Source organism: Parasteatoda tepidariorum, chromosome 9, assembly GCF_043381705.1.
Source record: "Parasteatoda tepidariorum isolate YZ-2023 chromosome 9, CAS_Ptep_4.0, whole genome shotgun sequence".
NCBI classification, from domain to species: Eukaryota; Metazoa; Arthropoda; class Arachnida; order Araneae; family Theridiidae; genus Parasteatoda; species Parasteatoda tepidariorum.
The window spans coordinates 46096426-46123306 of NC_092212.1; the positions used below are offsets into that span (position 1 = coordinate 46096426).

Sequence of the window (26881 nt, forward strand, 5' to 3'; positions counted from 1 at the left end):
TAAATACTGAAATAAATTTATTAAAACTATTGTGACATTACATACATGATGATGGAATTATTCTACATTTTATCGAGTGGAGTTATGCCCATCAGTTCAAAACTTTTATGAAGAACTAAATATGATGCATGGAACAGTAGCAACCTAGCCTACAAGTGAAAGAAAAAGAAATAATTAAAAAAATTATTTGTATATGAATACTAAAAAGTAAAGAGTTACAAAATTATTATAAAAATAATTTTGTCATAACAAGAAAGAATTGTATAGTAATGCAAGTTTAAAATCATATGATAAATATTTTTTCATTCTCTTTCAGCATTTTATAATTGTTGAATATTCTAATTTTATCATGTTAATTAATTTCTATTATTTTAAATAACTGTTTTTTTTTTGTTTCCTAACATTAGTATATAGGAACCTATTATGAGCTGATAAGAGATTCTCTCATCTTAAGGCTGTTTTTCTGCATAATATATTAAATAAACTTCAAATCAAGGACACAAATTTTTCGTGTTTTCTGCTTTGGCAAATACAGTGGCTGAGTGGTAGCACCTCGCTCTCCTGTGCCACAGGTCCTGAGTTCGACCCTCGGGCCAGGCAAGGTTGACTCAGCCTTTCATCCCTTCAGTGAGTCCATAAATGAGTACCAAGCATGATTGGGAACTAAACACTGAGGGCTCCGAGCTCGGCTGACCACCTAACCAGAACATCTGCTCTCGCACCCTAGAGTCCAAGAGATAGGAACAGTAGGCCTTGGCCCTCTATGGGCTGTCGCGCCACTGAGTTTAGTTTAGTTTTAATAATAATTCAAAACAATAATAATAATAATTCAAGCCCATTTATAGAGATACTAAATGTATTTTTGAGCTATGGGAGTAAAAATTTAATAGAAGTTTTAAAAATAATTTAATAATTTTCTTGAAAAAAAAAATACAGATATTTAATTAATTTTTTTAAAAAAAGGTTATATGAATTGAACTTCAAATCTTTTTTTAATAAAAATGTATTTAGTAATGCAACAGTATCTTAAATAATACAAAGAGCAGATGATGAAAAAATAATTTTCCCAAAGAAATTAAATGAATAGATAGCAAAACTTTTATCTTTACTAAAATTATTTCTAAGAGCTTGAAGATTTCAATATCACACATCTGAGCACAAATTTTCAACATGCCGATTGTTAACTGTCTTTCATAAAGCACAATAATTTAGAAGAAAAATTAGTAGTCGAAAGCTAAATTTGCAATTAAAAGAAAAAAATCATGAAAATTCAATTAACAAAAATCATAGGGAACCAAAAAAGTTTGGTAAAGTGGTAAAATATAACTAATAAAATTGTATTTATTAATACAGTTTGAATGTTCTACAATGACTCAAATAAATTATTATTGTAGTAAAAAAATATAACTCAGGAAAAAAGTATAACTAATCAGGAGTTTAAAATTGAAATATAGCAATAAATTCTTCAAAATCAAACATAAATTATGAAAACACAAAAGATACATACTCCAATACATAAAGGGATAAAGAAACTTTTCTTTTCATAATATTTTACTTCTTATTAAAGAGTAAATAAGAAGTTAATAAGAAGAAAAGAAAATACATACTCTTGCAACATATGGATTAGAACCTTTGACAGGCAGCACTTTGATTGCACGGCTAATTTCATTCCTATGAAGAAAATTAAAAACAAAAAGTTTTATGCAAAATTACATTGAAAAATTTAACGAAGAATGTTATAACAGACACAACAATATCAATGATTTACAATTCAATGCTAAGGAGCTATAAATTTATATCCAGGGAATACTGAACACAAAAGGGCTTACAAATAAAAGCAAAAAAGAATAGTCATTCTTAAAGTTAAATGGACAAAACTTAATTAATTAAAATATTTTTTTAGCTTATAAAGATAAAATATATTATCAGATATGAAAAAAAAACTGATTTGAAAAAGAAATTTAAAAGAAATTCAAGGCAACAGAAATGTGCAGTTTGCTGTATTAGCTCAAAAAACCAGGCATTTATTGCCACCAAATTACAAATTGGTTATAATGCTTATGAACAGGTGGCACTGCAAATTGTGAAAATAAAAAAATGTTTCCAAAACAACCACTACTTGCAGCATCATTGTGTGGACAAATAACCTACGGCCATACAGATTTTTTCAGCTGAAATGGTCCGATATGCAGTTTTTCTAGATAGCAGAGACATCTGTTGAAGAAATTTTTTACTAATCCAAAAATACTAAGTTTCTAAAGCAGAACAAAGGAAACAGAATATTTCTATCTTTCTCGTTTTTCCTTTATTGATATTTCAAATCTTTGATCAGTTTTGGAAGACTTGGTGTTGGAAGACAAGCCGAATTGTGACATTAAAAAAACTAAAAAAAAAAATAAAAAAAACTCAAAACTATTTTACATTTAATCATAATAAAACTCACCTAAGAGAAAACATATAGTGTACAAGAACACATGGCTCTAAATCTGAGTAAGACTGGTAAATGATTTCATCAAACCTTTAAGAGAGAAAAAAAAAAATTATAAAAATTGAAAGAGATCTTGAAATGGTCATATAATATAGAATAATAAAATAGAATAAGTCACTAAACATTTTAACAAGAAATATATTTTAAACAAAAATGATAATAATTTAATAGTCAGATAAGTCGGCAAATAATTCAAATTCTAGACAATAAAAAACTGTTAAAGGGTAGATGTTTTAAAAATATCATTGGACATAGTATTTTTAAAATGTATGAAATTTTTTTAAGAAATACAAGACAAAAAAACATTAAAATTAAATTAACATAATTGGTAAACAACGCATAAATTCACAAAGTTTTTAAAATCATAATTTATGAGGTCTAATAGGCATAAAAATATGAAGGCCCTACTTAAAAAGTGGTTTCACTCCATTTAAAAGAAAAATATGGTTAAGCTTATTTTCATGTTCATACAGGTCATTCCTTACTTATTTTATAACTCATACATCTTCTTGCTTATTTTGACTGCAAAACAGAGGGTGCCACAAATCAGACAAGATTGGAAAAATATACTCAATAGCAAGGCTAGAATCTTAGTAACCTAAACATAATTTTTTTAAAAAAACAAAAAAAATGCCCTTAATAACTTTCTAAAAGTTATTTTATGTTAGTAATTTTTTAAATAAATATTACAAAAAAACGTAAATATATACCTAAAAGATGAATAAGACTAGCTTCATAAAAATAAGAATAGCCATGCTTTTTAATGTTTGCAAATATTTTTTTGATATTCTTAAAATTGAAAGATTGCCTATTGCCTAAAAGCAAATTCTAAAATCTTTAAAAATTTTGTTCAACTTTAACTCTAGCTATTGGAACAGATTAACTGCAAAATTTCGGATGATTTATGAAAAGAAAACTAAAGCCCAAAACTGATCGTTCAGTATAAAAAAGTCTAGTTTCAATTCTTCAAATTTCGCTTTTCCATCTGTCTTTCAGAATATTTTAAACTTAACAAATAAGAGTTAAAACCATTTCAAAAAATAAAATTTTAGATTATTCTTTATTAAATCTTAAAATTTCTCCCAAAAAATATTGCTTGAGAAAATAACTGCGCCAAGTACATTTAAAATCATTTGATTTTCTTTTTCATCACATGGAAATGAGGATTATTTGATTCTCTATTTTTTATCAATGGTTGGCGAATTTGTAATTAAACAAGAATTTTAGAATTACAAAGGTCAAAGTACTAATACAGGTGGCATCTCTGACCATGGTAGAAATCTCAAAATATTTTTGATACAGACCTGGATAGATGAGCTATCAGTGAAATAGCTTCTGGCTCAACAAGACTAGTAAGTTCACAATTCAAACTTAAATCTATACCACAGTTTTCTTTGATACTAAAAATAAATAAATTAAATTAAAAAAAGAAAAAAAAATAACTTAAAAGGTTGCATTTTAAACATTAATAAAAAGTTTATAATTTTTGGGAGTTCAAAAAGTTATTAATTGTAACTCACAGACACACACATATTCCACTTACTCCGAATTGGAGCATAGGGCTTTTATCATAGTTTTCTATCCCACTCTATTTGTGGCTAGATATTTTGCCTCTCTCCATATTGTTTTCAATTCTTTTACAATCATCCTGCACCGAGTATTTTTAGGTCTTCCTCTTTTTCTATTGCCCTGAAGGTTCGAATCAAATACTTGTTTCACTTTAAATTTTTTAGGTTTATTTAAAACATGACCATTCCATTTCCATTAACGTTTTTTAATTTCCAGATCATTCGGTTCATTAGCTCTTCTAAGGATTTCTGCTATAACAAATTTTATGGAAACACTTGATTGGCTTTCACAACCAGGACTCATACTAACTGGAAGGAATATATTTGGTAGAGGGCTTTCATCCACTTCAGAGAGAAGAATCTGCATGCTTTCAGTTTCTGTAACAAGTAGGTTTTTAGGAGATAGGGTTTGTTAACCCTAAGCTCAACCCCCAACCTGGAGGGCCAGAGTGTTACTTTTAGTCTGCTGTCTCCCCACTGACCTGTCCAGCTTGGGAGGCCTTATCAGTGGCTACGCCTTATCAATTGTAACTTAGTAACTCTGCGGCGACTGAAATTAACTTAATCGTAACCGCAACAGTTACGATCAGTAACAGTCTTTTTACTTCTCATTTTCGCCAGAAGAATCCCAACCGCCATTGTAGCAAGATGCGTTGCTCATTTATTACTCTTCTTTTACTTAACATTTAAAATGTAAAATAAATACTAAATCAATGTAAACTCAATCTATTCATCTCCAGAACACAACCAACCACCACAACTCATTAAACTTAAATATTGAAATCCTCTTATAATTAGTTAACCATTTCAACAAAATTACAAAAATTTTTTTTTTTTAAAGAGTATTCAAACTTTCGAATTAGAATAAGAGTGCACACAGCACAGCTCTACCATAAAAATTAAATAGTTCTCACCTATTTAATCGGGCATGGCAGTATTGCAGCGTAACTCCAGAATCTGCTTTCATGCTTAATACCTTTTCCCACTCAAACTTGAAATCTTTTTTCCTTCTTACTCTGAAGTCATTAATTATTAATGATGCTATGCCGAGTAAATCAGCAACACATTCCATATTTTCACTGACTTTAGTATCTACAAAGAAACATAGATTAACATACCAGCCAACATTGGAGAAATAAAATAACAGAGACTTTACTAACAGTATTTCTTAGGCCACGAGCAAAGCTTTGATACATTATGCATAATCATGTAAGTCAAAAAAAAAATTTCAAAATTGGAAATAATTATAAGCACTTACATTTAGCGAAGTAAAAAATATGTATATAAATCCTAATCTAAAGATTTTTTTAAACCATTATTTATAATTACTCATATATTTATAAACTCATTATTTATAAACACTCAACATACTGCAGTACTGGCAATAGCAACATTTGTTGAGAAATTAGAGAAGTATTTTTGCCATCAGCGGATATTTTATCGGCAAAATTTTAAAAAAACAACCTTTTTTTGAGAATACACTTGGCAGGTATGGATTAAACTATGAATGTTTATGTATTTGAAATACCAAAAAACAAACAAAAATAGTTCTTGTTTCAAAATGTACTTAAGTATCTGTTGACAAAAAGACCATGGAATTGGGGGGGGGGAGGCAGAGAGGCTTTAGCCTTTCATCTCTTTTTGAAGGAAGACACACAGCTCCTTCTAAGATCATAATTTTTTACTTAATATTCATGTAATTAAATTTACAATAAAAAACAGATAATTTTTTGTACGCCTGAATTCTAAAAAAAAAAAAATATGTCAAGCGAGCTTTAAGGTTTCCATAGTGAAAATTATGACTTGCATCACTTAAAATCATCACCTACTCATCGGCGGTAGAGGAAATATACGTCACTATTGTTGACCGATCGGAAAAATCTTGGTTTCAAATGCAGCAGCAAACAGAATAATAATAATTAAAAAAAAAAACAGTGAAACAGAATTAAGAAAAAAAATACTGTTAAATGAAAGATAAATAAGTTTCAGGTAAACAATTACTCTTATTAATTTTAAAACAGTTTAATTCATGAAGTTTAAATTGCGGTTCGATCGCGTGAGATTTAGATTATTTGGATCCGGTTAACACTAAAATATATATATATATATATAAGGGTGAGTAGCCAAATCATTCAACAAAAAATAAGCACCTTTTAAGCACTTTTCAAGCACTCAAAATATATTTTTAAGCACTTTAAAAAAATATCATAACCAGGCAGGGTTGGAGAGTTTTTGACAATTGACGGTTTTATCTTGTTTTAACCATCATGCCGAAAAAAGAAAAAAAAAACTTTCAACATTGTTTTCGACAAAAATCATGAAATTTTGAATAATGTAAAACGAATGGCATTTTCATACTCTACGGACTGACACTACGCCAAAAGAGATTGAGGTTGAATGAATTGTGAAAACATTGAATAGAACAATGTGAATTGTGTTTTTTTGAATAATTTGTGGGGAAAATCAACACAGTAAAGGAAAAATCTCATTTTGAAAAAAGGGAAAATCAAGCACTTTTTAAAAACACCGAAAGAAAAGATTACCTTTAAGGGCTTTTAAAAACCGAAAATAAGCACTTTTTAAAAACGCTATGTACCTTGTATGTATATATATATATATGTATGTATGTATATAAGTACACACAAGAAGGGAGAGAACCCCCCCCCCATTCTTGAGTCACTGGTTGTACAGATAATTTTAATAGTTCAAAGAAAACTACATAAGGTAAAAAAAAAAACATAATTGCAACTTGATTTTACAATTTATAATAGCAAAATGTGCAAATCAATAGATAATATTTGTGAAGATTGCCCTAATATACTTATATAATAATGGATAGACATAAAAATAATCAGTCATTTCAAATATAGTAAAATGTGTTTTAGTACTAAAAATAAAATAAAAGTAGAAATTGATAATTTAAAGAGTAAAACTTACTTGGTGAATTTCTCATGTTTTCTAACATCCTTTCCTTAGCTTCATTTAATATGTCACTTAAAAATGCTACCCTTCCTTTCCTAGTGCTGAAGTTGGAGATTCGACCAAACGGGACATGATGAACATCGCTTTAAAAGTACTAATGTCAATTCCAAACCAAGAACAATACGCAAGTAATACTTATTTTTACATATAATTTTTAGTTTAGGGAACTATGAACTATTAGTTATTATACCCAACTATAAATAAAATTCAAGTTGTACAATTTGAATTCTTATTTTTAAATAGTATTATTTCAAATCAGTAAATTTGTATGATCATTAATAAGCATAGAACATTAATTTATCCAGACAAATCTTGTTTTATCAATAGAAAAAGTTGATTTGCATAAGTGCCACTCTAAAAAAATTTCGAGACTGAACTTATTTTTTGGCCAATTAACAAAGTCTAGTATTGTTCACCAAAATTTTCAGAGATTTATAGCCCACTGCCTTCAAAATGTACCTTGCCAAAATAATGGCTCATATATTTTAATATATTTATATTAAATAGATATTGATATTAAATTGATATTATTTTTATATTGATAATATTTTTAATACTGATATTAAATATATTTTAATATATTTAATATATATAGTTAATTGATTTAATTATTTTTTCTAAAATATTTTTTTTTGGATTTAATATATATTTTTTTACACTTAACAAAATACAAATAACAGCTAAGTTAGTACATCTTTTTACATCAATCATTGAATACCACCACTAATTGGAACTGAACCACTATTTTTTTCATGAAGCTATTTATATCTCTACTTATTTTTCATTTCACAATTATTCATCTTTTGTCCCATCTCTAGAATTTTTTTTCTTCAAAGAAATAATCTTAATTTAATTTTGGCCAACATTTCAAAAAGTAGGAAAAAATGGAAACTGAAGCAAATTTAAAAACAACAATAGTACAAATTTAGTTTAAGCAAGCATGATCTGAAGTTCAATTGAACCCGTTCTATCACTGCATTGCGCCATCATTACTAGATCATTTCGCAATAACTATAAATTTACATACTTTTACTTTTAACAAAAAATATTTATTACATTTTTAAGGAGAAAAGAAAATTTTTATTCAAAAATAAAATGGAAAAGATGATATTAATTGATGAAATTTAGCCTACTCTTAGCTTATTTTTTTTCAAGACAGATTTCAGTCACTAGGACTGAAAAGATGCACCCATGGATTTATAAACAGATTTTTGATATTTTTATGCTTTAAAAGCTGAATGCTGGTTATCAAAATGCATTCAATCATCCCTTAACCAATTTTACAATTATTGCATCAAATTTTTTTATATATATGCTTCTGACTAATTAGGAAGCGTGCAAAGAATTGCTGATTCAGAATGGATTTTCTGATGATAACAACAATAAATTTTTGATATTTCTTAGCATTAAAAGCTGAGTACTGGTTGTCAAAGTGCTTTCAATTATCACAGCAATAAACGGTTAATAAGGATAATTTAAATAAGCAGCCACTACTTTGGGTTTATTGCAAACTGTTTGAAATAAATTGATGAATAACTAATTTTTAATTAGCTTCAAATTCACAACACTAACCCTTGAAAAGCATTATGCAGTCTAGAAAATACAGGAGACCTTTTTAGTTAATTTGACGCAATACAAGATGATGACGGCTTATTATTTAATTAGCCTACATAAATTAAAACCGCTAAGAATAAAACTAATATTTTAAAATCAGGAAAAATAGTTCCTTAAAGAGTAAAAACAAAGTTAAAATTACATTTATAGTAAGACTTATTTAAAATATAAGAATCAATTACACGATACCTTGCCCAAGAATAGTCCATCGAACCCAATAAATACATCAAATGATTGAAATGCTTGCTTTGGCTTGAATCAACCTGCACTTAAGAATGTAATATGAAACAGTTTTACATAAATTTAAGAATAAATATAAAATATAAATAATGCATACATATTCTTAGAACAGTCAAAATAGAACTTTTTATTGATTTATATAAGAACAAAAGATTTTATGAAATTTACATAGAAATTTAGGCAACAAAATGTAGGAAGAGGTTTATGAAATAGGTTTAAATCTATTAAAATTTATCAGAAAACCATTTAAGAAATTTATAATAGACAAGTCTAGTATGAACAATAAAAATACTTTTATAAAAAAAATTATAAATTTCAAAATTTGTTTTAAAGTAATTACTTATAATTAATTTATGACATCAAGAACTTATGTTTATGATAGACATCAACATAGTAAAATTTAAGTGTCCTATAAAAAAAATAGACACTCTTAAATATCATGGAGTGTTAATAATAAAACCAAATTCAATGCATTCTCCAAGATATAAATTTGTAAGAATGATATCGGAAAAAAAAAAGAAAAAAAAAAAANATTTGTTTTAAAGTAATTACTTATAATTAATTTATGACATCAAGAACTTATGTTTATGATCGACATCAACATAGTAAAATTTAAGTGTCCTATAAAAAAAAATAGACACTCTTAAATATCATGGAGTGTTAATAATAAAACCAAATGCAATGCATTCTCCAGGATATAAATTTGTAAGAATGATATCAGAAAAAAAATAGAAAAAAAAAAAAAGAACTCAAAAGCAAAGCTAAAAAAAAGAAAAAAGAATATTGATGAAATGTACCATCTTATTAAGGACATTCTTATTAAGTATTCTTATCATATTATTATCTATTCTTAATAAGTATCATCTTATTGAGCTTTATCCTCCATATTCACTATGATTACTGCCAAATGATCTTTGTCATGAAAACTAAAAATTTATCAAAATTGATTAGTACATTATTTTATTAAAAAGTAGGAGGGATAATGTAGAATAGACTGATTTGGAATGCAATTAATAAACACAGATGGAGAAATATTCATATGAAGGTTACAAAAACAGATAGTCCAGGTTGTGTTTAGACCCAAAAATGAGATAGCTCATTTGATGGAAGTAAGCCCATTTAGTTATTTAGAGTCACCTGGGGTAATTCCTGGTCACAGTTATGTTTTAAGAACACTTCACCAAAATGAAAAAAATCATAGAGGTACTCTGAACTATCCTCATTAGAATTTATTACTTAATTATGAGTCTATTGTTTATTTATTTTGGAAAAAAATCTTTTTGAAATGGCTTGTTAAATTTTTGTAAAACAACATTGTTAGTTTACAGCAATGATAGCCTTAGTTATGATACATTTTTACAATGAACTTGGTCTAAATCAAAGTTTTAAATACTTTTCTTTTTATGGTTAAATTGTGAACTGCTTCAATTATTGAAAAATAACTTTGGATTTATAACTATTATTTTAAATAATTTACAAGAGTACACCAAATACTGCCCCATGTTCCTGGGTAATCTAATTAGTTTAACAAATTGTATTAATAATATGCATAAAAAATATATGTAAACTAAACTAAACTCAGTGGCGCCACAGCCCATAGAGGGCCAAGGCCTACTTGGCCCATTTCATTTTTCTTGACCTTGGGCTCTGGGATGCAGGAGCAGTTGTTCCAGTTAGGTGGTCAGCCGAACGCCAAACCCCCAGTGTTTAGTTCCCAAGCATGCTCGGTACTCATTTATCAACCCACTGAAGGGATGAAAGGCTGAGTCAACCTTGCCTGGCTCGAGGATTGAATCCCGGACCTGTGGCACGGGAGCGCGTAGCGCTACCACTCAGCCACCGGGTGTCAAAAAAATATATGTATTTGAACCAAATATGTGAGTGACCAATAATTACCCCATAAGTGGCCAGGAATTATTCTATTCCTGGAGTAAATTCTGCTCACTAATTATCTATAATTATTCAAATTACTTATTATTTAATAACTCTACTTATAAAATTATTCAATAACTCTAGCTTTGACAGATTTTGTAATAATTGAATGTTGATGCTTTTTGACCAGGAATTACATTCGGTGACTTTATTGGAAGTTGTTCTAGTTTTTATGGTGGAGGTAAATTCATTGCAGTTTATGGCTGTAGTAGTAATGATTTTTGGTGCATTGCACTTCTTACAACAAAGGGATTTATTCCAAAGAATTGAACAAAATTATTGAAAAACAAGAATTGTTGCTTAATTATTTTAGAAATATTTCATGATACATTATGGCCATCAAGATATCAAAATCATAAAATAAAAAAAAGTTCCTTAAAGGGATGTAGAGATGCATTATCTCTAACATAAAGAAGATATTTGTAAAGCTGATTAACAGTTGGACCAAGGGGTAATACTCTCAAGTCCTAACGCCAAGAATTTAAAATTAAAAGTAATTGAATTGTTCCCAATGGACAGTTAGGAGCATGAGAAGAAATCCATAGTAGGCGATTTATCAAAAGAAAATATAGACAAAAACATTGTGAGAATTAACATAATCCTATAACTGAAAAATTTTTTAATTAAGAGAAATAAAGTAACTTAAGGAATAAAGAGTTAAAAATAGATTTTGATGTTTGATTTAGTCGCGACAGTGAATTAATGAGTTTTAGATTTGTATTGAATTGAAAAGTTAGCCATTACATTGATTGTTACGAAGAGAATAAAATATTTATATTTGCTTTTCATCAAATGTAAAAAAGTTAAATAATTTGTTTAATTTTATTAAATAGAGATTAAGGATAGCTAAAAAATTAATTTAAACAAATTAAAGAAATTTTAAAAGCTAGGAAATATGTGATGCCTATTATAGAATTATGACGGTATACTTTTCAGTAGAAAATTTATATTTCATTAAAAACTCCTAAAAGTGTGGAAGTTTGAATTTTTTGAATGAGGGCGTAGAGGATTTTTCGCGGGACTCAGCAGATGATTATAAAGTAGATTCCAGTGCAGAGGGCGATCCGTAAAACAACACTGATAACATTAACTAGTAACAACATCTAACAGATATGATGCTCTGTAATTTTTAAACTTGTAGTTTTATGATATGTTTTAAATGTTTTCATTGTGTTTTATTTCTTAAAATACTTTTGAATAACTTTTTTCATTCTCCATTTTTTTTTAGTGTAACCTTCACATGTAAAGAAAATATTATGAGAGAAAATGCAAAATTAATTGTATACAACCTATTAATTGTTTTTTAAATGGATAAATTCATACAGAGTAATTCATTTTATATCTCATCATTTATAATACATCAATATTTCATGATTAAAAAATGTCTAATTTTAATTCTCGTGCATAAATTGTCCCCTGATTTTCGCAAAATCTAAGGGTTTAAAAAGTCAACTTACACACTTGGATAAAGAGTAAGTAAAGTTTTAGCAATTAAAAAGAACTCCTGATAAAGAATGAAAATTACAAATGCATGCAAAAATTTAAGTTCACCAGCTCACAGTAATTTTCTTAAAATATACTAGGTGTTGCTTACTTTATGCAGTGAAAGGATAACACTAGATAAAATTAATCAATACTCCCTTTCTTAGAATTAAAATATATAAGCAAGTTTTAAATAAAGATTTAGTTTAATATAAATTTAGGGCATAATGAGAAAGTTATAAATTAAATTAAAAATTATTAATAATTTAATAGTTATTATAGGATAGTACTTATGAATAAAAAATAAACTTCTTACCACATAATACATCTTATCAAAATGGTAGCTGTTCTTTCTATCTACTGCAGCTGCGATGTCTCTGAAAATCACAAAGAATATTATTACAATACAAAAGATAAACAGTCATTCTAATAGTTTAAATACACATTTATCTCACCTAGTTAAATAAAGAGATGTGCCATCACTCTTTTGCAAAATAAATTTATCTTCTGAATTATCAAGTTTATTAACTACGACTTCAATACTATTATCCCTGAAAAGAAAATTATAAAATGAAAAAGGATATTTGCTTTGCATTTTCAAAATGAATAGTTATGGGGGTCACTGAATTGGAGATTGATCGTTTGTTGGTTCAAGACGATCTGTGGCTGAATGAATGGATGTATGTATAGCTCTGCTCTATAAATGCATTGAGATGTATGTGTGTGGCAGAAGTCAAATTCTTGGTCATAGATGATGTAGCCGGAAAACAAGAAGCACATCCCCTTTGTCTTAATGGCATACGACAACAAAAACACATAAATTTACATAATAAGTAATTTTTTCACAAAAAGAAAATCACTGAAACTATCACAAAAATCTGGATAAACAAATATAAGAAAACATTAAAAAAACTGAAATAAACATTCAGATACGTCAAATCACATATTAATAATTCATTTTCTTTATTTAGTCTTTAACTCATAACTTAACCATTAATTGAAATATTTCTAAGATCAAAAGATATAAAATATGAACAAAATAAACATTTCCAGCAGCAAAAAAAATCCTTTGCTGTTCTTACAGTGTTTGTGTAAACAATAACATTTGGGATTTTACTGTAAAGAAAATACATGTTGCAGTATGCTCAAACAAGTTTGGATAAGTGGAAGGGATAGTCAGACTTTTGGACATCTACAGTTGCTCAGTTTTCTCTGACCATTTTAGAAAGAAAGGCAGGTCATTTTCCTGAAGTTTGTATTTGTCTCTCAAAACTCGATGGAGTAAAATAATTTGATGAAAATTTGTGTTTAATTTAGGAAGCCTCTATAGTGAAAGCTCTTTATAAGACAAGGATAACCTTTGTCATGGGAATTATTATTGTTTTTTTAAAACAAATCTATCAGAGTTAAAACCAAATTATTAAAAAAAGTAACTGTAATTTAATCAATAAATAAAGCATGTACTCAGTTTAAAGTTTAAGTAATTGTACTGAGCAGTTTCAAGGAAATAATGATAATGAGGAAAAGAAGCTGTTTAAAATATTTCACATTCACTGCTCATATATTTTTTAATAAATTAATTAAAGAGTAATTAAAAAATTACACATAAAAATGATGAAAGTAAAAATACTTACTCTTGCTTTGATGCAACTTTTTTAGTTAATAAGAAATCAATTATCTCTTTTGCTTTTTGTGCATACATAGATTCCCCATGAGTTTCTTCAAAAGTGATATTTAACCTCTGTACAAATAACACACAAATAAAAATTATTATAACTGCTTGGTAAAGAATTTCTATAATAGGAAAACATTATTATCTCTAAAAGAGAATTAAAAATAACTATTTAGTTATAATCACAATAATATATAGAAATCTAAATGTTAGTTTAGCATAGGAATGCACAACCTATGGTCTATCATAAGGTAAAAGTGGCTAATTGCACTTTTTGAATCACAAAAAAAAAAAAAAAAAAAAAAAAAANAGAGTGAGACTCCATCTAAAAAAAAAAAAAAAAAAAAAAAAAAAATGCTGTATATAAATAAATAAATGGAATCAAAATGCCAGTTAAGGATTAAAAATTTATCTTAGATGTATAAGATAAATTTTTAATCCTTAACTGGCATTTTGTCTTTAAAAAGAATGTATAAGAAAATGCTTACAAAAAAAAAAAGAAAAAAAGAAAGAACTTTTATGTTTGTACAACTAAACAGTTGAAGGGTGACATAAACGTTAGAAATATAAATGTAACCATCAAAGATAAAATATTATAGTATAAATTGTAAAAATTTAAAGAAATGAAATTCAAGAATAAAAAAAGAGTTAAAAATGGATTTAAAAAAGATACCTTATAAGTAAAACTCAATTCTTCTAAACTTATGTCTCTTAATTTTTTCCATAGATCTAATACTTCTGGATCTCCTGCTAAAAATATTAACATTAGATAGACATTCTCTTTTTAATATTATTTCACTAAACAAAAAGTGTAACAGAAGGTATCAAATATTTTTAAGCAATCATTTGCCAGAAATAAAAGATGTAAGAAACATAATTTAAGGACAAAACATTTTACACTTTTAAGAGTTTTAATAATTTTTAAAAAACCGTTTTGTAAGTTGAATTGTTTTAATTGAGATAAGACAAATTATTATGAGAGTATAAGTAAGGAGGAATAGATTAGTGTAATAATGACAGAATTATATTTGAAGTCTTTACACCAGCTTTAGGATATATGATATTGAGACAAGAAGGATTTATACTATATTTTACACATATATACTTTAATTTTTAAATGTCGTGGAACAGCTAATCCAATTTTTTGAGTTTATAACTACCAATGTTCAACTCAGTAGCATTGTAATTTTGAAACCAATTGAGAAGACAAGGGAAGTCTTGGATCAAGTATTGGGAAAAATTTACTTTCATGGAGGATTTTTTTATGAAACTTATCTGCATTTGCGTTACATAAAAGGGAAAACCACAAAAACCTTCCAGTGTTAGCGTAATATATCCAAAAAGCTTTTTTTGAAGGGTATTTTCTCTTTTAAAATTTAATTGTAAAATGTATGTGTGTTTTACAGCAGGAATGAATTCAGGCTGAGCTTGATTCTAAAAAGCAACCATAAAAAAAAATGAAAAGCTAGGCTTAAATAGCACATACAATATTTAACTAACATGACGCCTATTTTTGTGTTATTTGACATGATCCCTATTTCTATAAGTTTGATTCTAAAAAGTAACCATAAAAAGTAATCATAAAAAAATGAAAAGCTAGACTTAAATAGCACATAAAATATTTAACTAAAATGACCCCTATTTTTGTGATATTTGGCATAGTAAAAAATAACGCTCGCTTACATGTGTTGAAAACTTATGTGGACCATGGGATTATATCTCTGAGTTACATTTTCTTGCTATAGCTTGTTGGCTGCATTACAACTACAACACGGTATTTTAAAGCAAACAAGTAACATTACAGAAAACTAAATGCAATAATTTGAATTTTAAGGAAATGGAATTGAAAAAACTAATAGAAAGATAAAACAAAAATCCAAAGATTTTTAGATAGAATTAAAAATAAAATTTTTTAGAATTTCACCTCCAAACTTAAAAATAAAAATTAACGCAATTTTTGTTGACAATTTGTAAAACTTAAGTCTTTAAAACTACAAAAGCCAAAAGTAGTCTTTATATTGCAGTAATAAAGCAATTTATTTGAATTAATTTGATATGAACTAACTCAACTATTTTAATAAGTGAAATACAGTTCAAAAGAAAGTTAAGGAATAAAACAAATGCATTAATCAATAGTTACATAAAATAATTTATCATAAATTTAAATAAACCTTGCTCCATTCTTTCAAAATATTTTCTTGCCTCTTCATTAAAATCAGGATTGCTGTTATTTTCTTCATTTGCTCTTTTGTAAACCTAATAATAAATAGAAAAGTAATACTTTTAAATAATAATTTAAATATTGTATCCTGCATATCTTTTCTTTTTAACATTATAAAACAACATTAGTAACTAATAGAATGATAGATTCCAAATGAATATATAATTTTATACAATAGGTAAAGGGCAATATTAGGATATCTCGCTGGCTGCCAGTGGTCAGTAGTAGTTCTTATAACAGTGTCTACTTTCTCAAAAATTGAAAATTGTAAATAATTAAGAAAACTGTAGATATTAAAGTAAAATATTTACTTTGAAGCATTTCTTAAAATATGGTAAATATTACAAGGTTAATTTAAAAAATGAAGAAAAATTTTAAGAAAAAAACATAAATAATAATTTTCATTGATCCCATATTTATTTATTAAAATAATAAAATGTACGTTTAGGGCATTTTTGACAAAAAAAAATGGCAATTGGGTGGTAACTGGCAGCTCTTTTTATAAAATTGTCAATTGTTAAATTTAGTCATCATGTGGTAACCTTATGTTCCCCTCATAACACTAAGCAAATTGGAAAATATCATTAATTTTTCTGCTAATTTTATTTCGAAAAAGTACAATTTCAAATCTGACTTCCGTTTATACATGCATAGTAGAACATTAATTATTTATTTTAATAGGAACCAAATTATATAAAAATAATTGACTAAATTAGTGAAACATTGACTCATAGTTGTTACAAAGAAGGACAAAATTAACTATAATAAATTAATTATGAAAATTTTGTAGTCAATTAATTATATGCAAATTCAATGACTACAAAAACAACTATTCCTCTCTCTAACTTTTAAACTACTTCCGCCTCTACTTTTGGGTACGCAGATAACTTCTCCCCAATAAAAATTAACAAATAAGCACTTAAACTCAGTAGATACTTATTGATTTTCCTGTATATGATATTTTAAGACAGTGTAATTTAAAATCAGTTCATGTTTACACACACAGCAGAACTCCAAAAATTTAGATTAATTGGAATTAAATATGGATCCAGATAATCAAAAATTCAATGAAAAATAGCTATTTAAAAAACTATCCCTTTTTCTTATTAACTAAAAAAATAAAGAAAAAAAATTGACAGCATTGCTAAGCTGTTTTCAGATGATTTTAAGCATACCAGTAACTTTTTATCACAAAGAAATAACCCACAAATGGTGTGTCTAGTCTTGAGAACTAGTAGCCACCATTCCTTACTTTTAAATTTTATTGAGAACATTTAAAATCTCAAATGGTAAAATTTTTATTAAAAACCTACATGTATTTCGGCATCACAGTAGTTCACCTTGATCGGAAAGATAAATGGCAGTGATGGTAAAAACTGAATCGATTTTATCCGACAGAGGTTACAACATATGAAAGAGATCAATACACAATTAACCCTTTGCTTATGATGTTCCATGTTTGCTTACAATGTTACCATCATATGTGGTCCACATGTTGTACCAGCCGTAAGCAAAAGGTAACACCTTCAAAAATAAATGATTTTCAAAAGTTTGACAAATCTTGTCTAGCAGCAAGATCATTAATAACAGAGTTTTTGTTTTTGAGGATGTAGAAAAGCTCCAAAAGATCAAAGTCAACGCATGAAACACATTTATGGATGATATGAGGTGAGAAAAAAAATATAGTACTTGGCCTTCTGTCCAGCAGTGTTTTGTGATAGATGAATTCTTGATTGATCTTTGATGTTCTTCGACCCATGTTTGAGTGCTTATTTAATTTGCCCAATTTAAGACAATCCGCAGTGGACATGGAATTTTGTAGATTCTACAGTTTTTAAAATCGCTTCCAATTATGCTACTGATAAAGGTGTATCAATGTAACAATGAAATGCGTATAAGTTTTCAATAAAAATAATAATTTTACAATTTGCAATTTTATACATTGTTTTTAATGAAATGTAATTTCGTCACAAAGAATTACTCTCATAATTTTATAATGCTTGTTCTACTTATGAAAGATAAATCATTTATAAAATATGCATTTAATAAAAAAAAATTATAAAAAAATCAAATTTTTGTACTACTGGTTTTGGGGATGCTTATGTTTTTTCTTCCCTATTAGCCACCCATAGGTTAAATATAGCCACCCATAGGATCCCTCCCATTTATCCCATAGGATATATGGGAGGGATCACTATTTTTATCAAAATGATTCAAAAGATTAGTATTTTGATTAATAATTAGATATAAATAAATTAGATACAGATAAATACTCTGTAGAAATAGAAAGTTTTGATCAGAATCAATTTACCTCAAACAAGTGATTTAAAGGATCTGCTTGCAGTTTATCATGAGAACCAAATTTATTGAAACCAACCGCAAGAATACCTTGGTTAAAAAAAGTAAAACAAATGAGTTACTAAGAAAGAGTTGTAACTGTGAGGTTAAAAGGAAGTTGAATATACATACCAAATTGCATTCCCCAATCACCCAAATAATTGATTCTTGTAACATCATGTCCTATGTATTTGCAAATATTGGCAATAAAATTCCCAATAACAGTAGAGCGAAAGTGACCATAATGAAAAGGCTTCGCTATATTAGGAGAGCTTGAAAAAATAAAATAATTATGCATCACTTTTACAAATTTAGCACTATGCATCACACTTTACAAATTTTGCAATATGTATCACATATTACAAATTTAGCACTATGCGCAGAGCAAACGTAAAAAATCTTAATTACAAACTTTAAAAAACCATTTAATATTTTAAATCATGAGTGAAACTTATAATCTTTTAAAATTTTAGGCACAAAATTAACATAAATTATTTTTTTAAAAAAAGGATATTTTTCAATGCGTTTAGCAAGACTAATGTTAACAATTAAAAAATGTTATGAATAGGAAGAAAAAAAACTTTAAATAAGGAGGCTTAGCGTAATCAAAGTAAACACAATACGGAAAATTATGTATTAGGCAATAAAAAGCTACATCATAAATACTCAAAACAATAAATGATTGATTTTGCGATACTTATCAAGTAAATAATGCCATTTTTTAAGAAAGGGAATCTTTGATAATGCTTTTCAGTTTTTGTTAAAAATTAATTAAAAAACTATATATTTTTAAATGAAATTAGACAAGACCCCAGGAAAATTGTCCCTTTCTCTCCACCTCGAGTACGGTCTTGGACAAAAGTACAATTCTTCCACACATTGTGCATGCACTGGTCAATCTTTGGATGTTAAACTGATTTTTCCCACCAATTCAGATTTATTAAAAACTTGAACAATCAAGACTCTACTTTACACTGTAAACAAAGGGCATAAAAACACTGTTTATCAAGTGACTATAATAAACAACTCATTACTTTTAAAGTGCTGTTCTTTTTGAAGTATTTATGAAACTAAGGACATTAAGATGACCAAAGTCAATATTCTAGAGTAAAATGTAAAACTTTTACTGATTTGATTTAAATTAAGGCTGATTTTTGAAAGCTCTGTCCTCACATGAAATTAAATAATATGCTATATTTATATCTGTTGGAAATTTGCAACAATTATTCATGACTATAAGGCTAGGTTTGGCCATCTTTAAACAGTGTCCTCTATGTTATATATCATGAAAATGGCGAGGTATTTCAATATGAAGGAACACCTCTGTTTCATGGAAATCAAAAGCATTTAAGATCTAATTTCTTATACACAAGAAACTACTTCGCTGCATTGCTTAGGTTCACAAAAAATTTCATAAATGAATTTTATCTAGATGGTAAAATTTTGACAAAATGGTCATTTTTAAAAAAAGTTTAAATGTTTATATTAAAGCCATTTGTCAGTTCTAGTTTAAATTACAGCTCTGCTTGGTACTTAAGGCATTTAAACTGAGGATTAAATTTTTTATTTTCCTTGGCAAAAAAGCATTAAAAACACCTTTAATGTGAATTTATCATAATTTAAAAGGTAGTATGCAAATAATAAGCATTTAGGACGAGAAGAATTTTTTAAAAAATAAAATTACTTTCTTCAGTTTAAATTTATAATTTCTGTTTAATAAATTCGCTATTAATTTTAATTAAAGATTTAAAATTAAGAAGAATAATGAATTGATTGATTTTCTGAAATGTTTATTTTTTTTAATGTTTAAAAAAATTTAAGGAATGACTTTATTTTATAATAAGTGGTAATATCAAAATCATTAATTAGAATTATTTATTAAAATAGAATTGATGTTTAGAAAGATAAAAACAATAACAGTAGTTTATATGCTTAATAATAGATTGAAACACACTAGAGTTGAAATTGTGTGCGATTTTTATTAAATGCTTATACTCCAAGAATTTTAAAAGTTGATTTCGTATTACCTTGAGAATTCCATATTTTCCCTATTTTGAGGAAGAGAGATTAACCACTCTTATTATAGATAAATTTTTATAAGGAGGCTATGGCAATATTAATATTATGTTACAACAGTATTTATAATAAAAACAGTCACATATTATTTATATACATTCAGTTTAGTTACCTAAAGTCAATAACAATAGTTTCTGGAGGAATACACTTAAAAAATGTGCTGTGATCAGGCATGGTATTGATTCTATGGCATATATCTAGAAGAACACTCTAAAAATATAAAAGTTTATTAGAAAAATAATATTTTGAATTTACAGATAAATTATTTATAGACTGAACAGTGCACACAAAAAAAAGGACCACTCAGAATAATTTTTGATCTAATGATTAGATCTTCACCTTTTAGTACTCAATCTCAATGGTTTGAGGGGATGACCTAAAATAGGCTCAATAATTTGTGCAGACGATACTTTAAGGTACAAAATTAGACACAAAATGTACTTTTTTTTTAGATTCGGAATTCTGATCCCTTAAATAAAGGGGATAGCTGCAACCTGGGAAATATGATTCTAATAGTTTGGTCAGGAGAGCGATCAAAAGTTTGGACTCTATATCTTGATAACATTTTATGCGAATTAAATAATTCTTGCACAAATTATAAAATTCATTTATCAAAAAATAATTCCATGCAAAATCTAACTTTTAGTAAACACTTTTATTTTTTACATACTTACTAAAAATAAGAATTTCTCAAAAACTATACGACTGATTTCACTCAAATTTTGTATTTTGCCATGTAAAATTACATTCTTTTAAATGATATATTTAATTCTATTACTTACAATTCACTTTTTTTATTAATATTAATAAATATTAATTTTAAAGTATTTTCGACTATTATTAATAAATGATTCAAATACCATCTGTTTTAATAAATTAGTATATTTGAAGTCATCCTAAGTTTCAACTCTAGAACATGAAGATCTGACCATTAGATCAAAAGTTATACTGGATGAACCAATTCTTTTGCGCATTGTACACCTTAGATAGTTACAGAAATTTATAAATATAAGAGAGTTAAAGCAATTTTGGAGCTAAAATATTAAAATTAATTAACAATTATCATAACTCAAATAAAAAAATACTAATAACAAAAGTCAATTGTTTCATTCATAGAAGAAATAACTTATAGATATAAAACAACAAATACAGAACAGCTTTTTCTCTTATTTTAATGGGAGATGTTAAGAAATATTATTTTTTTATTAGGAAGCATTGATTTCTTACATTATAAATTTTTTTTAATAGGATATTACTTACTGAAGTAAAAAGTTCTTGCTCTATGTAAAATATAAGTTTATCTTGTTTTAGACTATCATAACATATGCTTGTAATACCATCTGAAGTAGGGAATTCCTAAAAAATTCAACATTAAATAAGAGCAAAAATAACATATTGAGTCATAATAAATTTACTATACACATATTGTTAAAAAAATATATACATATATAAATCAGGGCTCGAAAAACTGCCAGCCCTCGACTGTCAAAAATTCGCCGTGGACAAAGGATTTCTCAAATCCGACGTCCTCGCAGACGGCCATTTTCCCGTTACAGGGTTTTCACTCAATTTCAGAAAAAAAATTCACTGACTTTTCCAGGTAAATTTCAATGAAAATCCATACCATTGTAACGATTTCGTTACTTGTTCAGAGTGAACTAAAACTCTTATCAAAACAAACAATCTTTTAATAACTTTTTCTGGGTAAATTTTAGATGTACAAGGTTGTATTACAATTATATACACCGTTATTTACAATTATCATCACTTCTACCGAACACAAAATTATATAATAAAAAGTTCTCAAATCGAGACGGCACAAGGTCCGCTCATGATGCTTCATCTCACCAGACTGCTTGTCTCCTCTCTTACAGAGTCCAGTCTTTCTCCTCTTTTTGCAGGAGCATCGAGTTCTTAGAATTTCGTGGGGAGACACCGGATGCCAGAGGGGAATGTACTCAGGGGTCAGCTGTCCAAGATGTTACACCATATTTTATATATACTACGAAATTTTTCATTAAAAAATTTGAATTTTTTTATTTGTTATACCAAGTATTAGATTGTTTGTGTAAAATATATATCATTATATGAGGAAGGATGCAATTTACTATGTCTAAAATGTAAAATTTTTACAATAAATAATTGTAATAGATGTTAGAATTATTTAACTCTACTGATAACTGAGTATTGTTATAGACAATAACTGAGTACCAATAACTGAGTATTGTTATAGACAATTTTAAGACTGGTTTTTTTCCAGGAATAATGAAGGAATTTTACAGGTTTTTGTAAGAAAATTGCAAATTTCCCTGACTATTCCCTAATTTTTAGAGTTGAAATAAAATTTCCTGACAATTCCAGGTTTTCCCTGTTCTCTCTGACTCGTAGGAACACTGCGTTAACGATCGTGATACATTTTCAATTTTTGTTATCTTACACGAGTCTAGCGCCTCACTTCTAAAATGACCCTCTAATTTAGAAATCCGGTTAATTCCTTCGTCAGACCAAATGCGCATGCTCATGCAATCGGTAAACAAAAGAAAAGTTGCTCTGTGCATGTGCATTTGGACTTCTTAAATGGAAAACCCTTTTCAGATTTCCGTGCATAAACCTCTGTAAATCATTGGCTTGATTGTGGAACTGGCAAACACCATATTTGATTCATTTAAGAAACGCAGTACCCTCAGATAAATTGACATTCCAGATAACTTGACCTTTGTCATTTAAATTATTCCATAAAAGAAATAAATTATTTCATAAAAGAAATACTAGGTTACTATTAGTAACATAGCATTAATTTTATTATTGTATAATGTAATCCTAGTAACTACTAATTTATTGTGTAAGTTATATAAATGTTTGTAATAAATAAGAGAAAATTATATTTTTATTTATTTAGAAGTTACGGGTTAGTTTCAAAGGAGGACGGGTACATTAAAGAAACAAGCCGCCCTCTGGGACGGGTAAAATTTCTGAGTTTTTTTGAGCCCTGATATAAATAACAAGATATATAGTTTTACACAAAATATTTAAATAATTATGTTACTGTAAAGAAAGGAAATAAAGATTCATTTTTGAACAAAAATTAGTTGACTTCGGATGGGACTGTTTAAACAAGACAATACATGGGGAAACAATGGATCCAGCTTCGATTGCACTTGCTAGTGTTTTTGTGTTTAAGAATACAGTGAAAAGATTTCAGATTGATTCTATATGAGCCCTTTTCTTTAATTTTTTTTTTTATCTTTCTCTAAATTTTCTTCCTTTTTCCATTAATTTACTTTTAAAATCAGGGTTGCAATGTAGATCTACCTCCTTGTGGTGCACCCTGGGCAACGTTTATTCTGCAAAATGATCTACAACTCTGGCATCACTTTTTGTACCTTGTGTGAGAGAGTGACTTGTCTCACTTGCTTAGATGCCCCGCTCTTCGCCGGAAATCAATCTGGAACGCTATTTGACCGCTCGCTCTCATTTATAGATTTACTGCTAGTTTTTTTTACATTCAATTGTCTTTTTTAATATGCCCTTGAAAATAAAAAAAAAACTTCTTAAGTCATTGCACTTAATGAACAGTCGGAGAGAAAACTATAAATAAAATTAGGAAATTTCACAAAGAAAATGCACTTCATATCAAAACAAATACATTTATAAATTACATACAGTTTGAAATAATAATAAAACATATTGATAAATTTAGCAATCTACCTGATTTTTCAAATATGTCATGACTGTATTCAGATGAATTCTACCCATCAAATGAGGTTTTAATTTTACGACATCTTTCCAAGATATTTCAAATTGAGGAGATAAACTATAAGATCAACAAAGATTAAGTTTATTGAAAAATATTTTGGGCTCAAACCAAAAATTATACGGCATTACAAAAAGTTAAATTTAATATATTGTCATGTTAACTTAATTAATTTAAACAGTACCAGGTTGCTTTCAAACAAGTGATTCATGCATCAGGTAAAAAATATTAATAATTAAGGACACTGTAATTTTGTAACGGCACATTTATATTGTATGTTTGATTAGAAAGGAAAAGGCACATTAAAATAATGCATGATCATTATCACTAGAGCCCTTAAAAGTTATCTAAAAATGCCTTTAAATAGAAAACATTCCATTTGCAGAATTGGAACTTGAAACATATATTTCTTAAATAAACATTTATAATTAGGGCACTACAAATAGAGCAAAGATGCAGATGACTGCATAATTAATAATTCTTTGCAAAGTTGCTGAATATCAACTCAACTTCAATTTTCCAACAAAATATCTTTATTTAGCAGATAAATTTGTCTTTAACCCTTTCGCGCCGACTGTCACAAATACGTGCCAGCATAAAACCGTATCAATCAGGGTAAAAAGATAAAACTGGTAATCAAAGTATTAATTTAGCAGTTTATTTGTGGGCGGAGTTATAATTGTTTGATTTATTTAATTCACCATTATTTTGTTCAAAATAAAACTATTTAGTTATACTTTGAATTAACATTGATTATATAGATGATTAAACTAACAATAATTAAAGTAGAAGCAAAGTAAGTCTGTTAAATTAGCAACGACTACATTTAAGTTGCCACTTTTTATTTAATTACAACCTGATTCTGATTTTGTACGAATGCTTTTCTGAACCACCCGTCCCCAAGGGGTTAAAGCTTTTTCTATGTATATTTTAGACCTAATGTCCAACTTTTTCTAATTTTTAATCCTCCTGGATATGCTGCATAAAAAGAATATCTTAAAGAATGTATTGACTTGAGCTTAATCAGATTCTGAAACTCAGCGGTAGTCTCAGAGTAAGTTCGATAAATAAAATGAACAATAAAAAAAAAAACAAGTTAAGTTCTTTATCTGTTTCCTAAATTAGTAGGCTGAGAAAAAGCTATTTCGGTTAAGGTCAAATTTTCATAAAATAAAAACAGGAAGAGAAGGAATTTTAACTTACGAACTAACTTATCTTTAATAATCACTGAGGGGAGATTTCCACATTGTGATCTGTGGTAAAATAATCGCATATTCCATATCGCGATTTGTGGCAACTTCCGGGCAGCGGCCCGAGAGAAACTTTAAAAAAAAAACATTACAGGAAAGGGGTAAACTCAAAGGGTATAACTCGTAGCCATACCCAGGAAAACATCTACATGTTTATTCATTAAAAAAATTTTCCTCTTTAAAATCAATTTGCCGCCTTGGCGAGGCAGATCACGATACGGAAATATCCCCATCCCAGTGATGTTGAATGCGGATATAAGGCAACTTAATCAAAACTTATATCCTGATAATTGAAAAATTATTTGGAATGGATGGACGGGATGAAAGTTTTGGGATGGATATTAAAATGAAAAATTATTGGGATAACTTTTCAATATTTGTGTTTACAAATGAAATTTATTGTAAATGTTTAATGTTCAATATTAAATGATGTCATATTTCAAGTTTTAAAAATGACATTGTCATACCTTTAGCTCGCCAAATTGATGTTTAGCGACAAAAAAAATTAATTCATTAAAATATTAAAGTTTTATACTTACAGCTTAGGTTGGCTAAATTTAAGAGAGTATGGTAGAGAATCGTATATATATTTCGTTTCTTCGCCTTCCAGAAAAGGTCTAAGAATGGAAGTAATCTGTAATAATAAATCCATATTAAAGCCATGATAAGAATATTGTAGTTAATGAAACAATTATGCATCAGTTTCACTACAATGAAGCAGTTTAAAAAAGTTAATAGTAAATCTGAGTAAAATTAATTAAAAATATCTTCTAAGAGAAATTTTTAATAGATTGATTTTTCAATTATATTAATAAGAATCTGGAAAATTTTAATAATTTATTTTAAATTAAGATTATAGCATTTATTTCTCACAGGAAATTATAATTATTATATAACATAATAGAATTAGTGATCAACAACTTTAGTTCGATATTCAGTGCAATTTTATAATAGAAGACTTTTATTAAATAAAATTCATTTACTTGTTTAGAAATTCGACGGCGAAATACAGATGCCATAATTTTTCAGCAGTTATTTTTCGTTTTATTTAAAATGCACATAACAAAAAAAAGATCTATTTTTTAATTAATTAAGAATCAGCAATATATTATTTTATTTTTTATGAAATCCCCATTTATGTATACACTTTTTATCTAAATAAATGAGCATTTAATAAATTAATTTTAATTTTCGGAATATCAAAGAATACATTTGTTTACTAAACAAAACCGCAAATAAAGTTGCAGTGAATTTCTTATTACAAG

The 26881-nt window shown here is 27.5% G+C and overlaps 1 protein-coding gene across 1 annotated transcript; it reads right to left on the minus strand.

Moving 5' to 3' along the window:
- On the minus strand, positions 1–26847 carry LOC107441125 (probable arginine--tRNA ligase, mitochondrial). Its single transcript, XM_043051944.2, has 19 exons — positions 26600–26847; positions 26156–26250; positions 24321–24426; positions 21873–21968; positions 20725–20822; positions 18669–18808; positions 18511–18587; positions 16150–16234; positions 14652–14725; positions 13941–14047; positions 12762–12857; positions 12623–12683; positions 8842–8915; positions 6994–7121; positions 4971–5148; positions 3793–3888; positions 2444–2518; positions 1608–1671; positions 1–149 (listed from the first exon to the last, which is right to left on the minus strand). The coding sequence occupies exons 1-19, from the start codon at positions 26633–26635 to the stop codon at positions 63–65; spliced, it is 1773 nt and encodes a 590-aa protein (XP_042907878.1). The 5' UTR covers positions 26636–26847; the 3' UTR covers positions 1–62.
- Positions 26848–26881: the final 34 nt, after the last annotated feature.

Bases quoted from the DNA above. Each gene is read 5' to 3' on its own strand.
- LOC107441125 (XM_043051944.2), bottom strand. From the start codon at position 26,635: ATGGCATCTGTATTTCGCCGTCGAATTTCTAAACAA. The intron at 24,427-26,155 runs GTAAGTATAAAA...TTGATCTTATAG, and splicing joins AAATTTAGCCAACCTAAGCT to TTTATCTCCTCAATTTGAAA. The intron at 2,519-3,792 runs GTCTGTATCAAA...TCTCTCTTAAAG, and splicing joins CTGATAGCTCATCTATCCAG to GTTTGATGAAATCATTTACC.